The sequence below is a fragment of the Aythya fuligula genome, chromosome 2 (genome assembly GCF_009819795.1).
Source record: "Aythya fuligula isolate bAytFul2 chromosome 2, bAytFul2.pri, whole genome shotgun sequence".
NCBI classification, from domain to species: Eukaryota; Metazoa; Chordata; class Aves; order Anseriformes; family Anatidae; genus Aythya; species Aythya fuligula.
In genome coordinates this window covers 18,516,610-18,538,921 of record NC_045560.1, presented here as the reverse complement: position 1 = coordinate 18,538,921, position 22,312 = coordinate 18,516,610, and the positions used below count along the sequence as shown (strand labels likewise).

At 40.1% G+C, this 22,312-nt stretch overlaps 1 protein-coding gene across 2 annotated transcripts in view; it reads right to left on the bottom strand.

Annotated features, from left to right (window-relative positions):
- The window catches only part of ARHGAP21 (Rho GTPase activating protein 21), an 88,310-nt gene that overhangs the window by 11,269 nt on the left and 54,729 nt on the right, over window positions 1–22,312 (bottom strand). The window contains exons 7-15 of one of the 2 annotated variants that reach the window (XM_032180895.1): window positions 21,213–21,242; window positions 17,756–19,703; window positions 3,907–4,065; window positions 3,651–3,753; window positions 3,526–3,562; window positions 2,775–2,900; window positions 1,692–1,976; window positions 920–984; window positions 689–837 (exon numbers count right to left, since the gene is read on the bottom strand). In XM_032180895.1, coding sequence (XP_032036786.1) covers window positions 689–837; window positions 920–984; window positions 1,692–1,976; window positions 2,775–2,900; window positions 3,526–3,562; window positions 3,651–3,753; window positions 3,907–4,065; window positions 17,756–19,703; window positions 21,213–21,242 — 2,902 coding nt within the window. The remainder of the gene's footprint in view (window positions 1–688; window positions 838–919; window positions 985–1,691; window positions 1,977–2,774; window positions 2,901–3,525; window positions 3,563–3,650; window positions 3,754–3,906; window positions 4,066–17,755; window positions 19,704–21,212; window positions 21,243–22,312) is intronic. The other variant, XM_032180896.1, reaches the window with a different exon arrangement.

Below are 22,312 nucleotides of genomic sequence, written 5' to 3'. Positions count from 1 at the left end.
AGAATGAGTAAGGGAGAGTTTGTTGGTAAGCTAAAACAGAATTCACTCACAGTTTAAATTCAACATTGAATTGTTCAGAAGTGGCTGATCAAAAGAGATCGTTTCGGGAAGTTGCCTGAATTTGTGTGCAACACCCTTAAAGCAGTCTGATCAGACACTGTGAATCTACACGTTCTTTGAAAAAGATTTAGCTTGTGACATTTGACAAAGTTCATTCACAAATTCAAGTTTGCAATGCCAGGCTTTAAGATTCTAGTATTTCAGAACTCAGCAGGTATTAATTTTGTTCTGGGAAAAATACAATAATTGAACTTCTATACTTTAAACACAAATACAAAAAAAAAAAAAAAATACACCTTCTTCTCTAGTTCAACAGCATATTTAAAATATGAATGCAGGGAAGAAATAAACCACACACAAAACCTTCCTGAGGATTGCAATGAAAACCTTTAGGGATCTGAGTAAACTTGAGGTACATCTAACATAACATCTAGACAACAGAGTTAAAGAAATGAGTTTCTCCAAGCTGCAGCTATAAGCACTAGTAAATATTTGGTTTGCATATGCATATTCGTCACTTGGAAGAACCTATATAAATTACCTCGATAGTTTCATACTGGGGCAATAAGGAACTAAAGAAATGAGAAAAAACAAACAAACAAACAAAAAAATAAAAACACCCACAAACCTTTAGTTAGAAGCTTCCTTTCTGACTCATCCTTCGGAGAATGTGGACTCTGGGTTCTCTGTTCTGCTTTAGTTCCAAGCAGAGTTTGTCTGATACTTAGACTCTGACGAGGTGTTTTGGGAGATGGCTCTGTTTTGCTGCTCGAGGAACTGAAGCATGATATGTTACTTCAGTAAAAAGAAGCTAAATAACAAGCGTACAGAAACTACTGGCAGCATATAATTTACCTACCTCATCATTGTACTGTATTCTTTAATCCTTCGACTAATTAGGTCTCTGCTAGTGACACCAGTATCCTATAAAATGAATTGAGATTTACTTTACAAATCTTACAAAATACAATAGTTTGTATTTCCAGAATACAATTTCATCTTCCCATCAACAGATCACATATGAAAAATTAACGTTTCAGTACAGCTAAAAATCTAGCGGGCAGTCCTTGGTAACAGTAAGTACAGAACACTTTAAAAACACGAGGAAAATTAAAGTGTGTAATGAAGATACACTGAAGATTATTTTGGGACAGATACTAGTATGTTATGTATAATAGCATATGTTTGCCTTGCATTTAGCATTAACATATAACTCATAGTAACAACTACATATAAAGAAACAAACATCTTTCAAAGTTTCCTTTTTCAATTACTGAGAAACTCATCACACCATGCCACTGCACTACAAGCTTGAAGATGAAACAGACTAGCTCTGTACTACTATTACCTTTTGAAAAAGTAGGGAACTTTGACAGATCAGTTTAATACAAAGTTCATCTGCAGTCAAACCAGCAATTATACTAATTCATTTATTTCAAAAGTCTGTTCTCTGATTATCAATTATCAGGCTTTTTTTCTTTAAATTCAGTATATTTCACTGCCTCGCCTTTTAAGTTTTCCTGTTTGCTCCTGCACGTATTTTGATCAATTAATTGCAAATGATTTCTTTTGTTGAAGTACTAAAAATGATTGTATTTTCTTTTAATCAATTAAAAGACAAGAATGATTACCTCATCGTTTAAGTTGCTGTTGTCTTGTATTGCTTTAATCCACGCTAACATATTATCTCTGTCCTCAGCTTGAAACAGATACTCGCAGTCTGACGTGGTGAGTCTAAATACATTTTTCCTCTTGGTTTCACAGTATGAGATGTCTATCAAACAAGCATTGATGCTTATAGGTTGTTCTTCTTCAGATGGGGTCATTTGTTCCTTTTTATCCTTGTACAAATAAAGTGAATGACCTCGAAGAACAACATACAATTGTTTCCACGGCCGAATGCTCCCACCAACTCGCTGAAAAATATATAGTAAGTAAGTTTGGTTATTTGTTATAGTGAATGTTTCTGCATTAACAAACTACTTCTAAAAAGCTTTAAAAAGGAAGAATAACCTTCTATACCATCCTTAAGGATGAGTCGTGGAAAGCCTACCCAAAAGTGGGACTAACTAACTGCTCTGTGTTAGAGGACAGAATTGCTCAATAGCCTGCTCTCCCTGATCACCCGGAAGTGTGAGTTTTCATACGACAGCAGCAAAACAGAGAACGTGAAAAATTTTACAGAGGCATTAAAACAAATAGAGCAAAAAATATTTAGTGGATTCTTGCCCAAGTCTTTTAAACGTTATTCAAGTCAGACTCGTATTTACGTAACACTGCAATTCCAAATTCCTACTTTTCTTTAAGTGTTAGCCCATACACGTGCAGGAGGTTAATCTGAACTCATCTCCACAACATTGATGAAAATCAGAGCTTTTTTCATTGTTAGCAAATAGAAAAGCCAACAAACAAAAAAAAAAAAAAAACACACTACATTTACCAAGGGACTGATTCTTTCTACTTAATTAGTTGTTAGAAATGAGTTTACTTCGCAGATGCTCTGAAATACAAAATTAAGCCATTTCAGAATGCAGCCCCTAACGAAACTGAGGAATTCACTAATTCACTAACAAATGGGTCTAAAGATTTCTTTAGCCTCACATCCCAGAAACATTAGTGAAAAATGCATAACCAGAAAGCTTCCAAGTTTTTTACCTCATTTTTCCACCAGGTAAATATTTATGCTAGGTTTAAAATGAGTAAGTGACAGGTACCTTTCCTTTGTCTGTAACAAGCTGACGGAAATGAAGCCATCCTTCCTTGGAGGCATCACCAAAGACCTCTGAAGAAGAATCTTTTCGGGAACCAGAGTCTTCTGAAGATTTCTGACTGTCTGGGACCTGAGAACATCACAGAAGGAACCTCACAGTGTACTTCTAAATACATTTCTCTGTGATCTCTACATGCAAGATCATGCCTGGTAGTGTTCAAGAGGCATTTGGATAATGCCCTTAATAACGCACTCTAACTTTTGGTTGGCCCTGAAGTGGTCTCACAGTTGAACTCAATCTTCGTAGGTCCTCTCCAACTGAACTATTCTATTCCACTACTCACTTTAAAAACTGACACCATATTCAGCAAAAAGCCTATAAGAATATCCCTCTCAGAAAATATGATTTCTAATGGCTCCATAGGATTATGCAACAACAGTGACCTTACACTTCCCAAGTATACTTTGGGACACGCTGAGGGGGTCATAGACTCTCATTAGCAAACTTTTGCAGGAGTACACCATAGAAATGCTTCATTTACTGAGGCCGAGGTAAATGAAAATCAAGCACCATGTGGGGCGCCAACAAAACAACAGACCACGTTTACTTACGTGATGCATATAGCACCAATGGAGGAAATACCATTACTCATGTCTGCTTAATACATCACTTTGTACAGGTTAAGTGTATAATTCATACAACTTGCCACAGTAATATTTATAATTTTTTAGAGTTGTTACATGTATGTACTTACCTTGATCCCCTTTAAACTAGACACGTGTTTAATGGATCTGTTGGAAAAAAAAAACAGATGTTAAAGTGAGATTTTGCACACTTTAAAAATATTTTCAAATTAACTGACATTTATCATGAACTTACGATTTTTCCTCTTCTCTGTAGTCATCCAATCCTTCATCATATGACTTTGATCTCTCTGGTTTTGTGGTAGGCTGGCTATCTAGGACACTAGGCCTGATGGATTCTATAAACAAGCAGAAATTTTTGAGTATGTAGGAAAGTGAATCACATTTCTGTAATTGATTTCAAGCAATAAAGAGATTACAATTTTCACACCTGATCTCCAGAGTGTAAAAGGAAAAAAGGAGCGTAGAAAGAAAATCAAATCACCACTCACCATGATCATGAGAAAGCTGTCGCCGAATTAAAGGGATTGGAGATGTGGGACTGGAAGGAACAGTTGTTATAGCAGGTGCTTGAGAAGCAGATGCAGAAATAACAGCAGAAGCAGGAATGTGTGCAATATCATGGTCAATACTAGGACTAGTCGGTTCATCTACAAAGGTAATATGTAATAAATTAACATATTAAATGAATGAACCAAATGCTCAAACTAAATAGCTGCCTAAACTTGTCATTACTGGAATATCAGATTAAGTACCTCAAATTAAGTCTTTCATACAAACATCAAGAATCCAGTCAACATATGCTGTTAAATGTCTTTTTTTTTTTTTTTTTTTTTTAGTAAATCCTTAATTAAGGTTGTAAATTATACATTAGAGATAAGGGCAAAGAGCATCATACCTGATCATAGATTTTACTGTGAGACAATGAAATAGGAATTTTGTGCTAAGCTCCTATAATACGATTTTCAAGTAGTCTGGTTTTGCTTGTATGCATGTGTGTGAGGAACACACCTGTTACATCAATAGGTCTAAACTCAGGACACAGCTAAGTACGATTTCCTACAATAAAACACGGGCATTCCAACTACCAGCAGCTATTTGGTTTCAATGAGTGTTCAATTAATATAGCCAAGATCCAAATCAACAAAAACCATTTGAAACAGATACCTAGCACACAGAAAACCAATCCCCCATCCCCCAAATATTCAACAAGTATTGCTGAACAACACATATATAAGTAAGTATTCAAATTTTAAAAATATGGCACCACTACATACCAATTATTTCTTCCACTAATTGTTCATACAAACGATCGCATGCCGCACATGCCCAGCACCTCACAGTCTCAACAGTCACAAGGGTCATCATGAAAGAGTCCAAAAAGCTTTACGTATTTCTACTATTTAACATGTTTCTGGCAAGATGGAAGAAGCTGAAAGACGTGTTTTCAACCATTCTGAGCAAAGAGTCGTAACATCTTCTAGCACACATCAGGAGTACGAGAAAAATAATTGTACTTCATCCTCCGGCAGAAAAGAGGGTGGAGAGAAGCAAGTCACGAGCAGGGGCTGGACTGCACTGCCATGATGAGTATGAATGTACCCTAGGTGCTAAGAATTGTGATATGCAGTCCTTCTGAAAAGCCCATTGAAACCAATGAGCACTCACAAACAGAGGTTTATTCTTTCCTTTGTGCAAACACAACTGCGTAAGCGGCATTGTGCTTTTCTAACAGTAACTGACAGCTCTGCTAAAAGAAGCACTTGTACCATCAAAATTTGGTGAAGTTTAAAACAAGATGGCAAATGATTGAAGTACTGAAAGATTTAGCAATGACAGCCCTACTTTGTCTGAAGGGGTAAATATAAAAACATATAACTTTAAAAATCACTATTATTATTTAAAAGCATAATTCGCCCCCAGAGCTAGCTGCAAACTAGGAACAAGAATAAAAAAGGAAAGCAAAATAATTCACAGCAAATCCCTGGCATAAGAATTTGAATGAATTCTGAGTTTTATTTGCATCCACTGATAAATGGAAGCATTTATATACCTCTCCTACCCAGCAGCTAGGAGATAGGAAGAACCTCAGTTATACTTCCATTTTCCAAACAACAATAGCTCACTGTCCTATTGTTGTCTATTTCATTTGCTCAGCTAGCGTGTGGAGAAGCACACCAACATTGACTAATGATTATTTCCACCCACTGAACAATATTAAGGCAGATTATTTCATACCACATAAACTGGAAGTGCTCAGCTTTAAGTTATTTCTGTTACAGACCTCTCTCGAGATGTCACAGCCTCTATTCAAACTAAAGTTACACAAGTGCTAACATTTGAAATACACCTGCATGAGCTGTGAACACGAAAGAACCATGCTCTCCCAGCAAGTTTGGGCAGGGATGCTGCAAGGAGCTTGTCCTGCTTGTAAGCAGCACCACAGATGAGGCAGAATCCTTCCCTGGGGCTGGTTTTCCTATATGCCTGCAGGCAGGGCTTAGCACAAAGGGTCCCCAGCCAGCATGTCTGGATGCCATCCTAATGCAACGCAAACCAGTCTCATGGTGAAAAGCATTTTCTTGCTATCACAATTGAAATATTTCCCTGCTAAGCTTTACTTAGGCACCGTAAAATTATTTTTCTTCTTTCCTACCTTTTGCAATGTGCCAAAGATACATTTATATAGCACACAATCTCACTGCCTGAATTGTGAGCATACGGTAAGATTAATTAGCTGTATCATTCCTCCAACCGATGCACTTCAGTATCAATATGTGCTGCCAGACAGAAGAATACTTCCAGAATAGCTGAAGATCTTTTCTGTATAGGTAGCATCTCAATATCCCTTTTTTTTTTTTTTTTTAATGAACAGAAAAGAATTTGACTCTTGTATCACCAAGTCAGGATAATAAATCATCACAGCTCCTTAGAGAAAAGAAGGAAAAGTGATAAATTCTTTAAAGCTTTTAATAAGAATTTGATCGTATGCAGAGAAGTGCTTTATGCAAAGTGTTATGTCTGTAAAAATAAAAAATGCACACTTATTTGCCAGTTCGTTATATCAGATTTCCCATATTCCAGTCTACAGCTGAAAGTACCAAAAAAGATGGAAGTTAAGTTTGCCTAAAACTGAGAATTCTCTTACATTAAGAACTTCATTTCAAGTCTAACAATTTATATATGGTTGTAATCATTTAATCACATGATGAAGTCTGTTCCTGAGACACACGCCTTGTACAGAGATCTTCCTGTTACAAATTGCCCAGTTCTCATTCTCACATGTATTAAGAGCAAACAATGCATTTAAAAAATAATAATTATGGTGACAGTTCAGCTTACTAAAAAAGAAATAGAATTAAACCTCACAGCATGCTCACAGCACAGCAGAAAAGAACACTGATGAATTTAACACTCCATTTGTCAGTAGCAATTTGAAGAGTTTGTTCTATTTGTTTTCCTTGGAGGCACGCTAGAAGCGGGGAATAAATTCCTATTTTTAAACAAGGTTAGCCAGGCAAATGTTCTGCTCTTTCTGCATCAGACCTGAAATCCTCCAAACGATTCCCTGTGCTTCCACGCAACCCAATAATGCGCTCAGTGAGTCAGTCGCTCCGCTGTGAGCCAGGGATGGTTTGCTAACCAGAGAAAAAGCAGGAAGCCACCCGGGACCCTAACTGGGGTAGAAGTGGGGCACTCAGGCTAATGCCCTGCCACATGCTACCAGCGACTTCCCCTATTTCACAGGGGGTCTAATCCCTGCATGAATTACCTGCCACCAACCCCCAAGGGTGTTACTTACCTCACCGGGGATCTAAACCCTGCACAGATCAAAGTTAAAGGTGTTTTAGAAAGATGGAAGCTTTAACAAAACTGTGTGTGACATTGGTACAGGAGGGTAACTGAGTCCCTGCTGAGGCTGAAGGTTAGCTAATGGCAAGCCTTTACATAACATAAAGGGACTGTACAACAAACTGTGCCGTGTACCACAGAGCTACTGCCAACTCATTCAGTGCACTGCAAACATCGCCACTGCTGTTCAATAAAAACAAAACAAAACAAAACAAAAAACCCCTACATATAACCTTTATATTTTGACTCTTCCCCTAAGCGTTTGTTTTTTCTCCTTAACTCATCAGAGGACCCACACCGCAAAACTACTTGCTGAGCACCTGAAGGACACGCTCTGCTCAGTCAGTGGAAATGACGGTGTATGAAACGCTGTGAAGCACGTAGAGCAAACAAGCCAGAGGAGAAGCCACACAAAGTAATTCTCTTTCAGCTTGCCACCTCGAGGATTACTGGTGTCCCTTAATTGTCTGTAACAAGGAGGTCAAAGTCTTCAAAAGTACTTCAACTTTTAATTTGAGAAAAGGTTACAAATACCACTTTTTCCATGTTATTTTCTACGAAGTGACCCAGAAGACTGACTACCAGAAAATGAGCCAGTGAGACCAGTGAGACCACTGCACGGAGGCAGAGCATCCCTGGGGAAAGGGAAGTTGCTCCTGGTCTGGGTTGCCCACGTGCCATGAGGACCACAAGCACACACCTGGCGAACAGCTACAACTGGTGGCTCTCAGGGACAGCCTTTCAGTGCAAAAACATTTATAAGAAGACCCTGAAAACTTCTAGGGAAAAAAAAAAAAAAAAAAAAAAAGCTCCAAATACAGTTAGTTGGTATTAACTGATTTGCTAGCTAAAACAGGGAGGAATTTGTGTCACAATGTATGTTTCTGTTACCATGCACCTGGAGATCAGGGGCCTACAAAGGATGGGAGCCTCTGTACACCATGCAAGTGAACCGAAAAAATACTAATAATGTTCTTAAATTTACACTGAACAGGCTCAATACCTACAGGGTACCTAACAATTTCAAAACATGGTTACACAGGTGAGGAAGTATGACAGAGGACACTGTCCGCATGTACTGTCCCCATGCCATGCACGAGGAACTAAGGAACAAATAACCCAAGTTTCAAAAGATTTGAAGGAATAAACAGAAAAAATCTTTTTGAGAGCAGAGATCTGTGTCATACCCTACCATAAAATATCATACCACACTGATCCATTACAAATTCATGATTATTTTAGTATTTAATGTTTGTTTATGCTTGGATCTCCTGAACAGCCCTTCAGGATTAAACTTGAAGGTTTTAAGTTTTTTTGTTTGTTTGTTTTGTTTTGTTTTTAATGTGAAGGTTTTAAACTAACAACCTGAAAACTCACAAGACAAGAGGGGGCACATTTTGAGAGCCTTAATTATAATCTAAATAAATTGCAGAATTATTCAGCTGGGAGTGAACCTCAGAAGGTCACCTAGCCCAATCTCCTCCTCTCCTCCAAGCAGGACTAACACTGAATTCAGACCATGTTCCTCAGACGTTTTGCCCAGCTGGGCCCTAAGTCTCCTAGGATGGAGATTCCACAACCTCCCTGGGAACGTGCTCCACTGATTACCAAGCGGTGAATGTCTTTTTCCCTTATAGCCAGCTGAAACCTCCATGTCTTCAAACAAAGGGCAATAAACTCTTCCTTTAATCTCCTGGCTGTGCTCCTAGTGATGCAGGCCAGGCTGGCTTTAGCCTTCCTCACCGTCCAGGTGAACTCACGTCTGGCTTCCCGCCCACATGGAGCTCCAGGTCCTTTTCAGCAGAGCTGTTAAGCAGACAGTCCCCAGCCTGCACCAGGGCAGGAGGTCAGCCTGTCCCATGGGCAGATCTTAACATTTGCTGTTAATGAGTTGAGACATTCCTGTCCAAACCCTCTGCACAGAGTCCTGCCGAGCAACAGCCATACCCTTGAGCACACTGACTGCATGGCCTGGTTCGGTGGTGTTTGCAGATGTGACGAGTGTGTTACATCTCCTATCTAGGTCACCAATAAAGATAACTAAACAAGATGGACTCTGAAGAACGCCACTTGTAAGCAGCATCCAGGTGGAGTATGAAACCTCAGCCACCATCCCTTACAACTGATGACTTGGTTTTCCATGTTGCAGAGCAGATCAAAAGAATTGCTAAAGTCAAGGCTGGTGACATCTTTTGTTCTCCCCTCATTCCCTGATCTAGCCATCTCACTACAAAAGGCAATCAGGTTAGTCAAGCACCATTTCCCCTCGGTAAATCCACACTAACTATTCCCAAACACCTCCTTTATGTGCCCAGGAACAGCTTCCAAGAGGGCTGACTCCATGATTTTCCTGAGGATTGAACTGAGGCTGACTGACTACATTCCCTAGACTGTCCTTCTCACCCTTGTTAAAGATGGTGCTTGATATTCTGTCTTCCAATTACCGGGGCACCTCATGATCTGTCAAAGATGATGATAGCCTCCTTGCAGTGACATCAGCCAACTCACTCAAAAGCTTCAGATGCATCTCGTTGGGTGTGATGGACTTCTACAGGTTGCATTGCACTGGGGCTGCGTTAAGAGTTCCCCATTTTCAAAGTTATGACTGCCTTTTTTTTTTTAATGAAAAAAAATGGTTTAGTTAACTGAATCATAAAAATATAAGCACAGAGAGCAAATTCAAGACCCAGATTTAGTCTAGGAAAGCTAATCCTCTTGGACTATCATCAACAGAGGAAGGTGGTTTCTCCCACCAACCCTTAGGGATTCACACTGCCTGATCTTTCTTCACTTGTGATAGAAAGTGACTGGAAAAAAATTTACTTCCCAAGCCTAAAACCAGCTTTCATATTTACCCTCCTTCAGACTTGGCAGTCTTGCAAGCAGCATCTCATCATCTCAAAAGATTTTTAAAAAGGAACTGTATTATTTAGTAAGTGTACTGTAGAGCACATTACCATTTACAACACTAATTTAATTAGACTTCATTATAAACAACGTGAGTATACAGCTACAAACCTTAATTCAACAAGTACATAATTTACCAAAGACTATTATCTGATTTAAAGATTCAAATCATACAAAGTTAGTAACTGAGCAGAAGCTTACACCCAGTAGAGCTGGATGTATGCTTCCCAAACTCCCCACTGAAGAGGATAAGAGTATTCTGATACCATGAGCTTTCTGAAAGCCACACTGAAGTCTTGGATTAGGTACGTGCTTAAAGGTGCCTCTGTAATACTCCACGCAATTTTGGCTACTCATCAATCTCGTGGAATTGCAACTCTGATTGCTCTTTATAAATAACCTTCTGCATTAGGGTAACTGAAGGGAGGCAGCTCGTGCTGCCTTCTATCTCCAAAGCAAAGTGCTAAAGCAGTCATTAAAAATGTTATTTTCATTCAAGGAAGGCATAGGCGTGAAAGCATCCATATACTGGGCTGGCATTTACCTGACAATCATTACAAAATGTATTCCAACCATTTGCCTCTCTATTTCTTCAGTATTGCTCTCATAAACAACAGGTTATTGCTTTGGGGGTGTAATTTAAAAATGATTCTTACATAACAATTTTGTTTGCTTATGGCATAAAAGCAGGGACAAAACTACGAAGTGCCATTAAAAGGATCAAAAGCCCTTTTCCTTGAAGGTACTGACCTTGTATCGTATCCAGCAACTTCATGGGACACAATACCACAACACCACCACAATGCACGATGCTACCTAGCCCCAAAGCATTATTCTTAAATAAGGCACATGAAGGCTTTTCAGCCTTGTCCTGTGCCCAGTCCATGCTCTGTCCCTCTCCAGTTGAGTTTCCTGCAGCTCACTGCGTGCAGCAGTTCCTGCATGGTGCAGCCGAGGAACCAGATCTATCCCCCGTGGCAGCAGGACACCAGGGGTCAGCAAAAGCTGTTTAGGCACTGGCACAAGCAAAGTACAGGAGACTCCTTCAAAAGGAGCTGAATTTAAGCTGAACACATATGTATTAATACAGACCTGCTGATTCACAAACTTTCTCTGAAAAGTCTGTCAGGAAGACAGTCAGATATGAAGACCCAAGTACACTAGTTCATCTGCACAGGAAGAAGGCCAGCAATAACCAATGAAAGACAAATGAATTGTTCCGTCAGAAATAAACCATATGGAACTAATTCTGCTATCACACGAAATAGCAGAAAGCACTAATATGTGTATCTCACAGAAGCAGCTTCTTGTAGCAGAGCTGGAAGCTGAGCTGCTGCATCTTTCACTCCTCAAGCAGCAACAGAAGTTCCAGCAGCTGAAGATCTGGAAGCCTGGAACAGGATTTGGAGAAGATGCACTACTGCCTGGACTCACCACGACTTGCTGCCTTTTGCAATCTCATTCTTCTAAGAACTGTTTAAGCTTTTTTGTTTGCTAGTTTTTAAGTACACACTACTGACAGCACTGGCTGCCTTTACAAAGAAACATTTCATGTACCTATTTTATGTAATTATTCTTATGTAGCCACACAAATGTAATGGAAATGGGTCTGCATGCTCATGACATTCATTTCTGTAAGCTGTGGAAACACAGGATGGGATCAAGCCCCCTGAACCACCAAATCCAGCCCTCTGCTACTGTGATCATGTAAATAATGTTTATTATAGCGATGGAGTTTCACAAAAACAGAGAAAGGCTGGCCTAGATTATTCTTAATGCAAGCTGATCTATGACAATCTGTTTTTTATTTCAGCGTTGAGCAAAATGTATAGCTATCCATCTCTACAAAGTAATTCTAAAGGTCCCTAATCACAGTATTATCCTGCCACATGATCAAAAAATACAGGTGTGAATATACCTTTTTTTGGCCAAGAACCCTTACAGCCTTCCTTTATTACCCGTAATTACAATTTTAAGTTATAATGATACACTAAGGATGATTTCTACTTTGAAAACATTACCCATTACAAAGCAAGCCTGATGCTTCCACTCCATTAAAACTCTTCTAAAAGTTATGAATGATTGCCTTAACATTTTAGGTTTGAATTAAAAGTGGACTTTTAAGTTACAGACACGTTTTAACGGTATTTAAAGCACTAATTTGTAACTTTGTGTTTTGGCTGTTCTATTTTGGAACATCACAATGATTTAAAAACTGTTCTTTGGATAAGAAACATGGAAATTTTCAGCCTGGAGCAACAGCAGTTTGGCAGGCCACACTGTTAAAACCTGAAAAAAGCAGAGGATTGATGCTTATCTTAGAAGCATGGATGACATGTTGAAAACTGTGCCAATGCTATCGCTGAAATAATGGAAGCAAGAGTCCCTCAAAAACAAGCATCTGTCAGCTCTTACTTCAACTGCTACCACATTTATATGTTCAGTTTGGAATAGCTAGCCAGTAATTTGTAGGAAAAAACAAATTATTCCAATGGCTGAAGATTTTTTTTTGTATTCATCTTGACTACTCTGAGTTCTTGCTAAAATTAAAGTTTCCTTACACCACGCCACATCAACCATATGCGTTCAGCCACTGTTTGCCCTTAAGGTAGCCACACATTTTGGGTTGACAAGCAATAACCTCCGCTGCAGAAATCTGAGGTTCTCAATTTCTCTCTGCTCAATGAGTGTCTCTTCTTACAAGGAAAAGAATATATTTCTTTATTACATGGGGAAAACACTTTTTTTTTTCTAACCTTTCTTTATTCCTTCCATAACCCTTCTTGTGCAAGTGTGTATGAACTCACTTTCCATTTCCAACAATGTAACTGCATTCTGTTTGTGTGTATTTACATGGCCTTCTTCTGAGCCTAAACACCCTGCAGAGAGGAGCACAAAGGCAGGGCAAGGAGATGAGCTCCTATTTCACTGAAAAAAAGGCAGAAAACTCATTACTCCTTCAGAAGTAGCTTATCAAGGTAGGCACTGAGAAGGTAAACCCTCTGTACCTCTACTTTCAGCACTGCAGAAGAACACCATTGTAGGTACAATAAAATGACTGACAAGTTCAACTAATGCTAGGTATTTTAGAACCTGACGTGTTCTAACTTACTAATTTAATTCCTTGGTTCTTTCTTTTCTTTTTTTTTTTTTTTTTTTTAAAGTAGAATTATTTGGCAACAACAAAACTAAAAAGAAGGTTGAGCAGAACTCACTGGAAGTTGGATTAATTTATCCTGCCCGTTAATCAGCAACTACCCAAATACTTTTACTATGACAGAAGTTTGGGGAAAAACACGTAGTAGAGCACAGAAAAAAATACCCACTTCTTGGTTTTGAAAACAACAAAAAAATACATGAGGCTCTTAGAGCTAAGTGAAAAGCAAAGTCTGTCTGTATGTTGTTTACTTTATAAAGAAAGCTTTATAAATAGCATGCAGTGAAATGCTGTAAAGTTTCCAGCAAATCTTTATTTAAACCAATACACAGCATTGGATACCAGATCTTTACTGTAGTAAAGGAGTATGGACACATTCGTGGAGCTCACAGAAAACCACAGTTGGCTCAGGAGTGCTGTGAAGTTGCAGATGGAGAGTGGAAAGTACCAACACGCAGCATCACACACGCCTGGCCTGGCCTTTCCTAAGGCATCTGGCTCCAGGCAGGCAGAGAGAGGACACTCAGGTTATTTATACAGCACTTCAGTGACCGAAGTCTGGTCAAATATTTTTAATTGGCTCATCTTCTCTCAGTTATTCACAAATTAATAGAGGAACGAAGTGACCTAAAAGCTTTCTAGGGTAAGGATGAACTAGATACTTTGGAAAATGGGACCGCACCTCTGAGGAAAAGTCTATGGCATGTTACTGAATGCCTGCAAAGTCTGTAATAGGACAGCTGTAAACTTCTTTTATTTGAAAAAAAAAAAAAATAAACTCCAAGATGATGCTTACTTAGATTTAGGATGTTTTAAGCAGATCCATTTAGAGTAATTTTTCATGTGGCAACTCACTACAAAAAATCTGTGCAGAAAAGGACACAGATGCAATAGCATTGGCCAAAGCATTAAACTGTGCTGGTGGACGAACACACTGCATCAGTTTAAGTACTGAAAGAACTTCTCCATTTCACTCACAGGGCTAGTTAACCCAAGCTGGGAGATGAATTATCTTTATGGCTTTCTACGCAAGAAGAAATGGTGTAAAAAGAGAAAAATGGTTTCAAGCTGGCTGCAAGTCTCAGACAAGCACACTAGATGATGTCTAAGAAACTATGACTGTGTCTAAGAAATGTAGCAAAATAATTATATTCTGAATCAACTGCTCTAGTTACAAAAATGTTAAGTACTGTTTTAATTTCCATCCAAGCGCAGTTTGACACATCCCAAATTACTTTGTAGATCAGAAACGCAGCATTTGGTGTTCTCTAGCAGAAAAATTACATACAAATTGCAAGTCTGAACAATGTACATTAAACACCGCAATGCTAACATAATCTCTGATAGAGTTAGTGGTATTTTTACTCCTCTAGAGAACAGGTGAGACAGCTTCTAGGTAAAGGAATAACCTCTCATTAGAGGAACTGGTACAGCTTGAAACAATAAGACAACATCTCAAGAACAGAGCCTTTCTTAGGACCTGGAATAGAAACAGTAGCTTTCAAATCTAAACACAATAGCCTGCATTTAGGAGCGCGTTGAAAGCACCGAAGCTTGCAGTGCCAGGATGTATTTTTCTTTAAAACAGCGACTTCCTCATTCCCCAAGAACATGTGCTTGCCTGAAGAAGAGTTTGAGCACACGTCTGAATTTTTCAAATCAGTGTCTGTTACAAAACACATTGCATCAACCTCCTGGCTCTGCTCTGAAGAGGCATTAACAAACGCAAACCTATATTTAATCTCCCTGCTTCAGAACAGCATTTTGTGAAAGGGCTACTGTCAAAAGCCAATTCGTAGCACATCGTCACAATCTCAGCAAGAAACTGCCATAAATGAGCTTGATGGGAAGTCTACTCAGCTTTCTGTGTGTGCCATCACGGTACTTACAAAGAGATGCTCTCAGATGATCCTGCTGATGGCTAGCTCTCTGGAGCAGGTTGGTCACAAAACACTGATGTGGAAGCCAGCTACTCCTGGCTGAACTTCTACCAAATTCTAATCTGGACATACCCACTGATTTTAATGAGCAGGAAGTAATAACAATAATAAAAACACCACAAAGCATTTAAAATACCAATAAAACATAACCTTGGAAAGTACAGCACAGACAACGTGTTAATATGAACATAAAGGAAGCAAAGAGGTTGCCAACACCAAGGTGTATCTTTATTCCAAGTACCATCCTCTCAATTGCCAGACAGCAGTAGAAGAAAAAAAATCCAAGCTGTTTTCCTTTGAAAGAGTTAATCTTTTAGCTGAGTTTCAAAGTAGGTTTAGGGCTCTATCTGCCTGATAGGAGGTGGTTAAGCTTAAGCAAGTCTTCTAACAAGTGAAGCTGTAATTAAGCATAATGATAGTGGAAGGAGCAAACTGAGAATCAGGCGTATTAATTCTACCTTCCTAAGAGCCCAGCCTTAAGGGCACTTGACACTCCTCCTTGCCAGACAGGGTTATTTCACCCCGAGTTGCAGGAGCTGCGGTGGAAGTTCCCCTTAGCACCTGCACCAGCACGAGGACAGCTCAGGAAGACGGCGGCGAGCAGTGCGGTGGCTCTAGCAGCACCACGTTAGTCTTTGACAAGTACTGAGGAGGTTTCAGTCCGAGAGGAGGCTAAGGAGCACATAAGGAATTCACAAAATCCCGTGTGGTATTACGCCAAAAGTCTGCAATGGAGAGCTACGACTTTACTTCTTCCAAACTGCTCAGCCACTGCCGGAATGAAACCCAACTGCCGTGTTTCAAGCTCCTTTGAACTTTGTCGCATTTGTCTAAAACCTGGAAGCAAGCCACGGTAGGAGTTCATTGCAAGTCTTTATTTAAATCAAGCCCAACCTTTTCAGCACAATCTCCTACCATAAAACAGATTGTTCGGATTTTCACACGATATTTAAATTGTGCAGGGTTAGAAAACTCCCAGCAAGCATACTGGGCACCACTTTATTGAATGCCTGACACTGATTTTAGGCATATTATTTTAGAAAACATTTGTAAAGACCAGCTATGTGCCTGACAGACTTTCACTAATCCTGGAAGACAAGTGAAGTCCAAAGAATCGTCCAAAACTACTGGACACCGATACATCCAGTAATCCAAATAACTGCACGCCTCCCGTTCAAAAAGGAAGGCCCAACCTGAAAACCACCTGCTAGCTGTTTAAGAAAGCATTTTGGCTAAGTGTTAACAACGTTCTGTCACAAGAGCAGAGTATTGCATCTCATTGCACATTTCTATCCTTCAACGCTCACAAAGCTCCTTCACTGCTTTGGTCATTTACTTCAGGCTGGTGCAGGTATCAGAGATAATTCTAGGGGAAAAACACTGCTGTAGCTCCACAGGAGATGACAACTCTGCTAAGACGGTAAAATTAACTCCCTTTAACAGCTTTCCTTATGTTTTTTATGGATTAGGTTTTCACATATGTAAGTGTGAGAAGCAAAATGCAGTATGTTTTAAATGCTTGTTCTATGACATTCAAGAAAACAGATAAATCAACCTATGTGGAACATGGTGTGCAGAGATCTAGCCTCTAAAGGATTTAATTAGCCAAAACAATGAAAAAAATAATACAGCAGAAAAAGACCAAAACTGAGTACTTAAGTAGAACAGAAACTCACTGTGCCACTGCAGATGGCTCCATTCCTCACATACCCCAAACTATTTCCCTGATCATTTTGCTACCACTTACAACCCCTCCGTAGCTCTAAGATAACCTGGAAGAACAGAGGCCAAGTGCTCAGCCCCCATGCTTTAAGCCCCACAAAACTCCTACCCTTTTTATGCCACAACCCACAGGTGAATCTTTGCATCTTCTCATATTCTGCCTACGTAAATCTTTTAATTCATAACCACTTTAGCTTATTTACTTGCCAATTAACCTAATTTTATTGATATCCTTTCACATGAAACAGCTTTCCTGCAAACACACATCTGTTTCAGACTGCTTTCACCTTACCTATTCAGCTATCCTAAAATTGATTTTCCCCCCACATATCACCATCACATCCATATCCTCCCGTTACTGGAATCCACGTTTTCTATCATAAAGGTAAGAGCGTTTCCAAAGGTACTGCAACTGCTAGCTGTCCACACAAATAACATCAGAGCATTATGTGGAGTGCTAACCAGAGTTATATAATGAAGACTTCTCTAGGGGCTGGGGAATATTCTAGAAAAATTAAAGCACTGTAGACCTTTCTACACTGATATTCCAGGGCTCCAAACAAAACACGTTGTTGTTTTTTTTCCCTCCACTGAAAAATATTTTTAATTTTTGCCATGTTAATATTGTGCTGGATGAAAAAAGAACCCCTCGTATCCCTCAACCCCAGGATTTAGAGGAACAGCAGTCAGCTACCTGGCATGGTGCTCTCCATCACGTTAAACACAGAAAGGTGTGAGGAGTGCTCTAACAGTTCAACTCACCGATAAATGGAATAGAAGCCAAGGAGTCCCCAGGTGGGCTGGAACCTGATGCTTTCCTTTCTTCTATCCGTTTTATGTGGACTTCTCTCCGAGCATCATTAGGTAACCAACAGGTGGTGTCCGAGGCGGCCTCCTGGTCATTTACAGCAAGAATGTAGGACTGATGCCTCAAAGGCTGGGACGTTTGGTGGCCAGAGGGTGATTTGTCCCGCATGACAACCGTGTCTTTGTCATTTTCCTGAACATCTGTTTGCAGAGTTTCAGGCTCCTGGACATCTTCCCTTCCAAAATCGCGACTCTTTTGTCTGATGGGAATATCTGTGTTATCAGAGGTAGTTGGGCTCTCACTTGTTTGTTGACCAAGTTTGGCAGAAGCTGGAGACAAAGAGGTGGGCTGGATGGTTTTGCCAGTTTCTGTTTTGTGATCTGGGGCACCTTCCGCTCGGATCCTCGACTGTTGGTTTAACAAACCGCTCTGATGCAAGTGATTTACTGTTCTTTGGTCTTTGCTGGCAACAACATCCAGGCTCTGGTTAAGGGGAAATGATGGTTTTGCTGCATAGGAAGCCGAGCTCTTCACAGAGCTACTTTTCGAACTTCTGGTTATGAGAGATGGCCTCTCCTGCGAAACAGCTGCAGGCTTTGCAATTCCCCCAGGAGCCTGTAAATCTCGAGAAGGCTGCAACATTTTTATATCTGGTGGAACTTTCTGAAAATGAGAACCAGACAAAGAAGCTCTGCTACCTATTCTCCTGTTGTCTGAAATATAACCACTTGGAGCCACAGAAAAGTTTTGACCTCGAAGGGACATATGAAATGCATGCTGCCTAGATCTCTCATAAATACCTCGCCGATCATCTTGTTCGGTAAACCCTGTCCACTTGTAAGTCTTTCTCCTGTCTCCGTTTGTATCTGCAATCTGATTCTCAGATCGGAAGTTTTCTAGCACTTCCCCTTGTTTGCTGAGATAATCCCACGAGCGAGCCCTGTGATTCCTAGCACTAATTGAAGGTGAAGTTAGCGTGTCTTGCGAAGCACTTCGTGGCCACTCTTTCATCAGGACGGGATCTTCAAGTCTCTCCTGGGATACGCTTCGCTGCCGGATCTGCACAGACTGGGGAACCCTGTCATGAGAGGTGCTCCTGCGCCGTACCTGTGAAGCAGTGCGGTTTGGCACCACTTGGTTATAATCCGTCGTGTTCTGAGAAGCTGCTCGTAAACTGTCCAGCCTCTCCTGTATTGTCCGGGAGCCGTACATGTGCATGCGCCTGTTATCGATGTACTCCTTGTAGGTTTTGTAGGTCTTCCAGTCTATGTGCTGGTGGGAGGTTGGAGAACTGTAATGATTAGTAGAGGCAGGGGGCGAGTCCGTGGCTTGAACAGGAGGTCTAGTGCTTGGGATTCCTTCTGGACATACTACATAATTTGAAGCCTTGCTCATCGTTCCAGTTGGATCAACTGGCCTCGTTATTGGAGTCTGAGGAAGTACAATGGCAGTGGACACTGAAGAAGATGGTGATGTGGTCCGTGCTTTTAGAGCCGTTTGATCTTTCAAGCCATATCTTATTTCCTCTGTCCTGTGAGACGGACCAGCGTGGTTATTTCTACAAGACGGCAAGTCTACAGCCTTCTCAGAAGGCACAATAACAGTCCGTACAGTTTCATTGCAAACGCACACAGCTGTATTGGATTTTGCAATGTCTGTTGGTGATGGAGGCACTTGTATTTCCATTCTGTAGGCCCTCTCTGGCTGTGTCAATGCTCGTACTGGTCTACTGACTTGCTGCTTCCCCAGCGAGAAATCTGAAGGTAGCTTGTCACCAGCTTGTGCCGTAACAGAAGTGGTGGACGTCAGGCGTGGGTAACATATTGGTGGTGGTTCAGGTATGTTGTGGGCATTACCACTGTAAGCTTCGTTGCCTTTCAGGTAGGCATCTTGGGAATATGCCTGTGGACAGAAGATTAAATGAGCATTAAGTAGTAAAGGACTTGGAAGAGTTCACAGTCTAGCATTTGCACAATCAAACAAGAGATGGAACACAAGTTCACAGTATATGTAATTTTAGATAAAATGTTAGTTTAAAAGGTTAAAAAAAAGCATTCCACCCTCTTAATGAGCAGAAACAGAACAAGAAAACTCATTAAATACATCCTCTCCCCCAGCAATTCAATAGCTGAAGTGGTGACCAATGCTAGGAAATAGTGCAAGTAGAGCACTGAGGCAGGTTTGCCAAGATCCATGAGCAGAAAACACAGTATTTTTCTCCACCTTTATTTCTGCTTTCTGTCATGATGCTTCAAATACCCTCCCCATTTATGCTTTGCATTGCTGGGATTCAGAATACGACAGCAATTGACAGGTTAAAATGGTGCATAATAAATTCAACTAGTGCTAGAAAATTCTCCATTCACTTAATGTAAAAAATAACTCCATTTACTTCGCATAGTACGCGTGGAAAGTACACACAAACACACACACACACACACTCCTCTCTCTAAGATGTCTTCTACATAACAGCGACTGTTCCTAAACATAACACGAATAAATTGAAGCAGCACTATCTGGTGTGAGCCAACACCCTCTAAGTAATCTTACATTTTAAAGCAGCCAGCCAGTACATGGTACACAAATTTTACTGCAAAAATATGAATAATATGCATCATTTTTTATCTTCAAGGTACATAAGGTATGAAAATTTACATATATCTGCTCCCGTCTACAATATATTAGAACACTAATTAAAATCTCAAATTCATTTTCTCAGTGCATTAATTTGCATCTTTATGCTTGAGCCTGGCTTCTGAGAAAAAAAAATGGTGATATATTACACTTAGCATGTTTCAGTAGCCTCCTTTTCGAAAAGCAACACTTATCATTGTGGAATTAATAGAGCATACAAAAAAAGTCAATGAGAAGCATACAGCATACCTGACAGCCTATTATTTCAAAACTTTAGCGTGACTTTATTCAGGTTAAACATAATGAAATAAAAGAGCCAACGCAGAGCCTGCCAATGCAACTGAAGATTAAAATGATTTCTCAGGGCTTTTACACGTTGAGGTGTGGTGCCGTATCCCAGCATTTCCTCTCCAAACCATAACATGCTCAATTCCAGAATATCAACGTGCCCTGTCTTAGATACCAGACAGGTTACAAAAGCCCGAGCGCAGCCATAAAATTAATACAGAGCAAAGTACAGAGGCGGGCGAGGCATTTAAATACTGCTGCAATAAATGTTATACTAAGCATTAGTGAACTGCAAAATATTAAAGCACACTGACCAAGTCACAGGCACAAACCACAAATTAAGAGATTAGCATTACAAAGAGAAATCAGCTCGGACTATCTAGCTCATTTCCAACGAACTTGCTATTTCGTACCCTTGCTTCTTGCAAACCACTTGAGAAAAACATGCCTTAGCAAACACATCAGAAATGGCTACTGTGCATTTCTTACCAGTGCTGTGACATCCTTTGTAAACTGCAGCTGGCAGAAAACAGGAAAACATAGTAAAAGCTGCTTACAGATGTAAAGACAGAATTATGTTGTCATATTGATGTTGGATACAGCAAGCTAAAAATACAACTACACTGATTTCACTGGAAGGTACCAAGAGAGGTAAAGGGCAGTAGAGCAGAAAAAAGAACTTCAGCTTCCTTCTGAGCATGTCCATCTCCGGCTTTTTTCTGCTGCTTGCATTTATCCCCTAGCATTACAAAAACCAAAATATATTTGTGCCACTTTGCCTTGGCGCATCCCCACAGCTGCCTGCAGAGAGCTCTGCTTCTATACAACCCGACTTCCCTTCCACTACAGCCACATTACTGTCTCTCATTTCCCCTGGGCTGCTACCATCCCTGCTTCCTGGTGACGAAACAAGGGCTGTATTATGCCTTTAAACCAGCACACCCCTTCCCCACATATATCTGAACATGACCACAAGCTGTCAGCTGACTGCAGCTGCTTTCACGCTGCACAGCTGAAATTGGAGGAATGATGCTGCAGAAACACTCCCCTCATGTGATTTATTCCCCCCTCCCAATCCGTAGTAGAAAAAAAAAAAAAAAAATGAAGCCAGATTACTACTGGATGTGGCACATTTAATGGAGGGAAGGAGCGTACAAAGATAAATATTTCTAAATTTCTGAATCTTCAAACAAATGGTTATATTTAAGATCTCGATATGGTGTAAGAATAAGGAAAAAAAAATTGAAAAAATGCCAAAGACCTGGAAAACAGATGGAGTAAGGAACTAGTAGCATGCAAGACAAACAAAACCAACCCCCCACCCAAATCAGAAAACAGTTACTACTTCGTAGAGCTGATAAAACAGTTTTGAACGTGGGCTAGACATGTTCCACCACGATCAAACACACCGAGCTTGTGCTTTTGTGAAACACGCCCACGACAGACAATGCTTCATTGACTTTGACAGCAGAAAGGCGAAATTCCAAAGCTGGTGTGATCAGATCAGAGCTGAGGACTACAAATGAATATAAAAATCAATTCCTACCTAGGTCTTGACAAAAATCAATCACAGATATTAAAATATAATC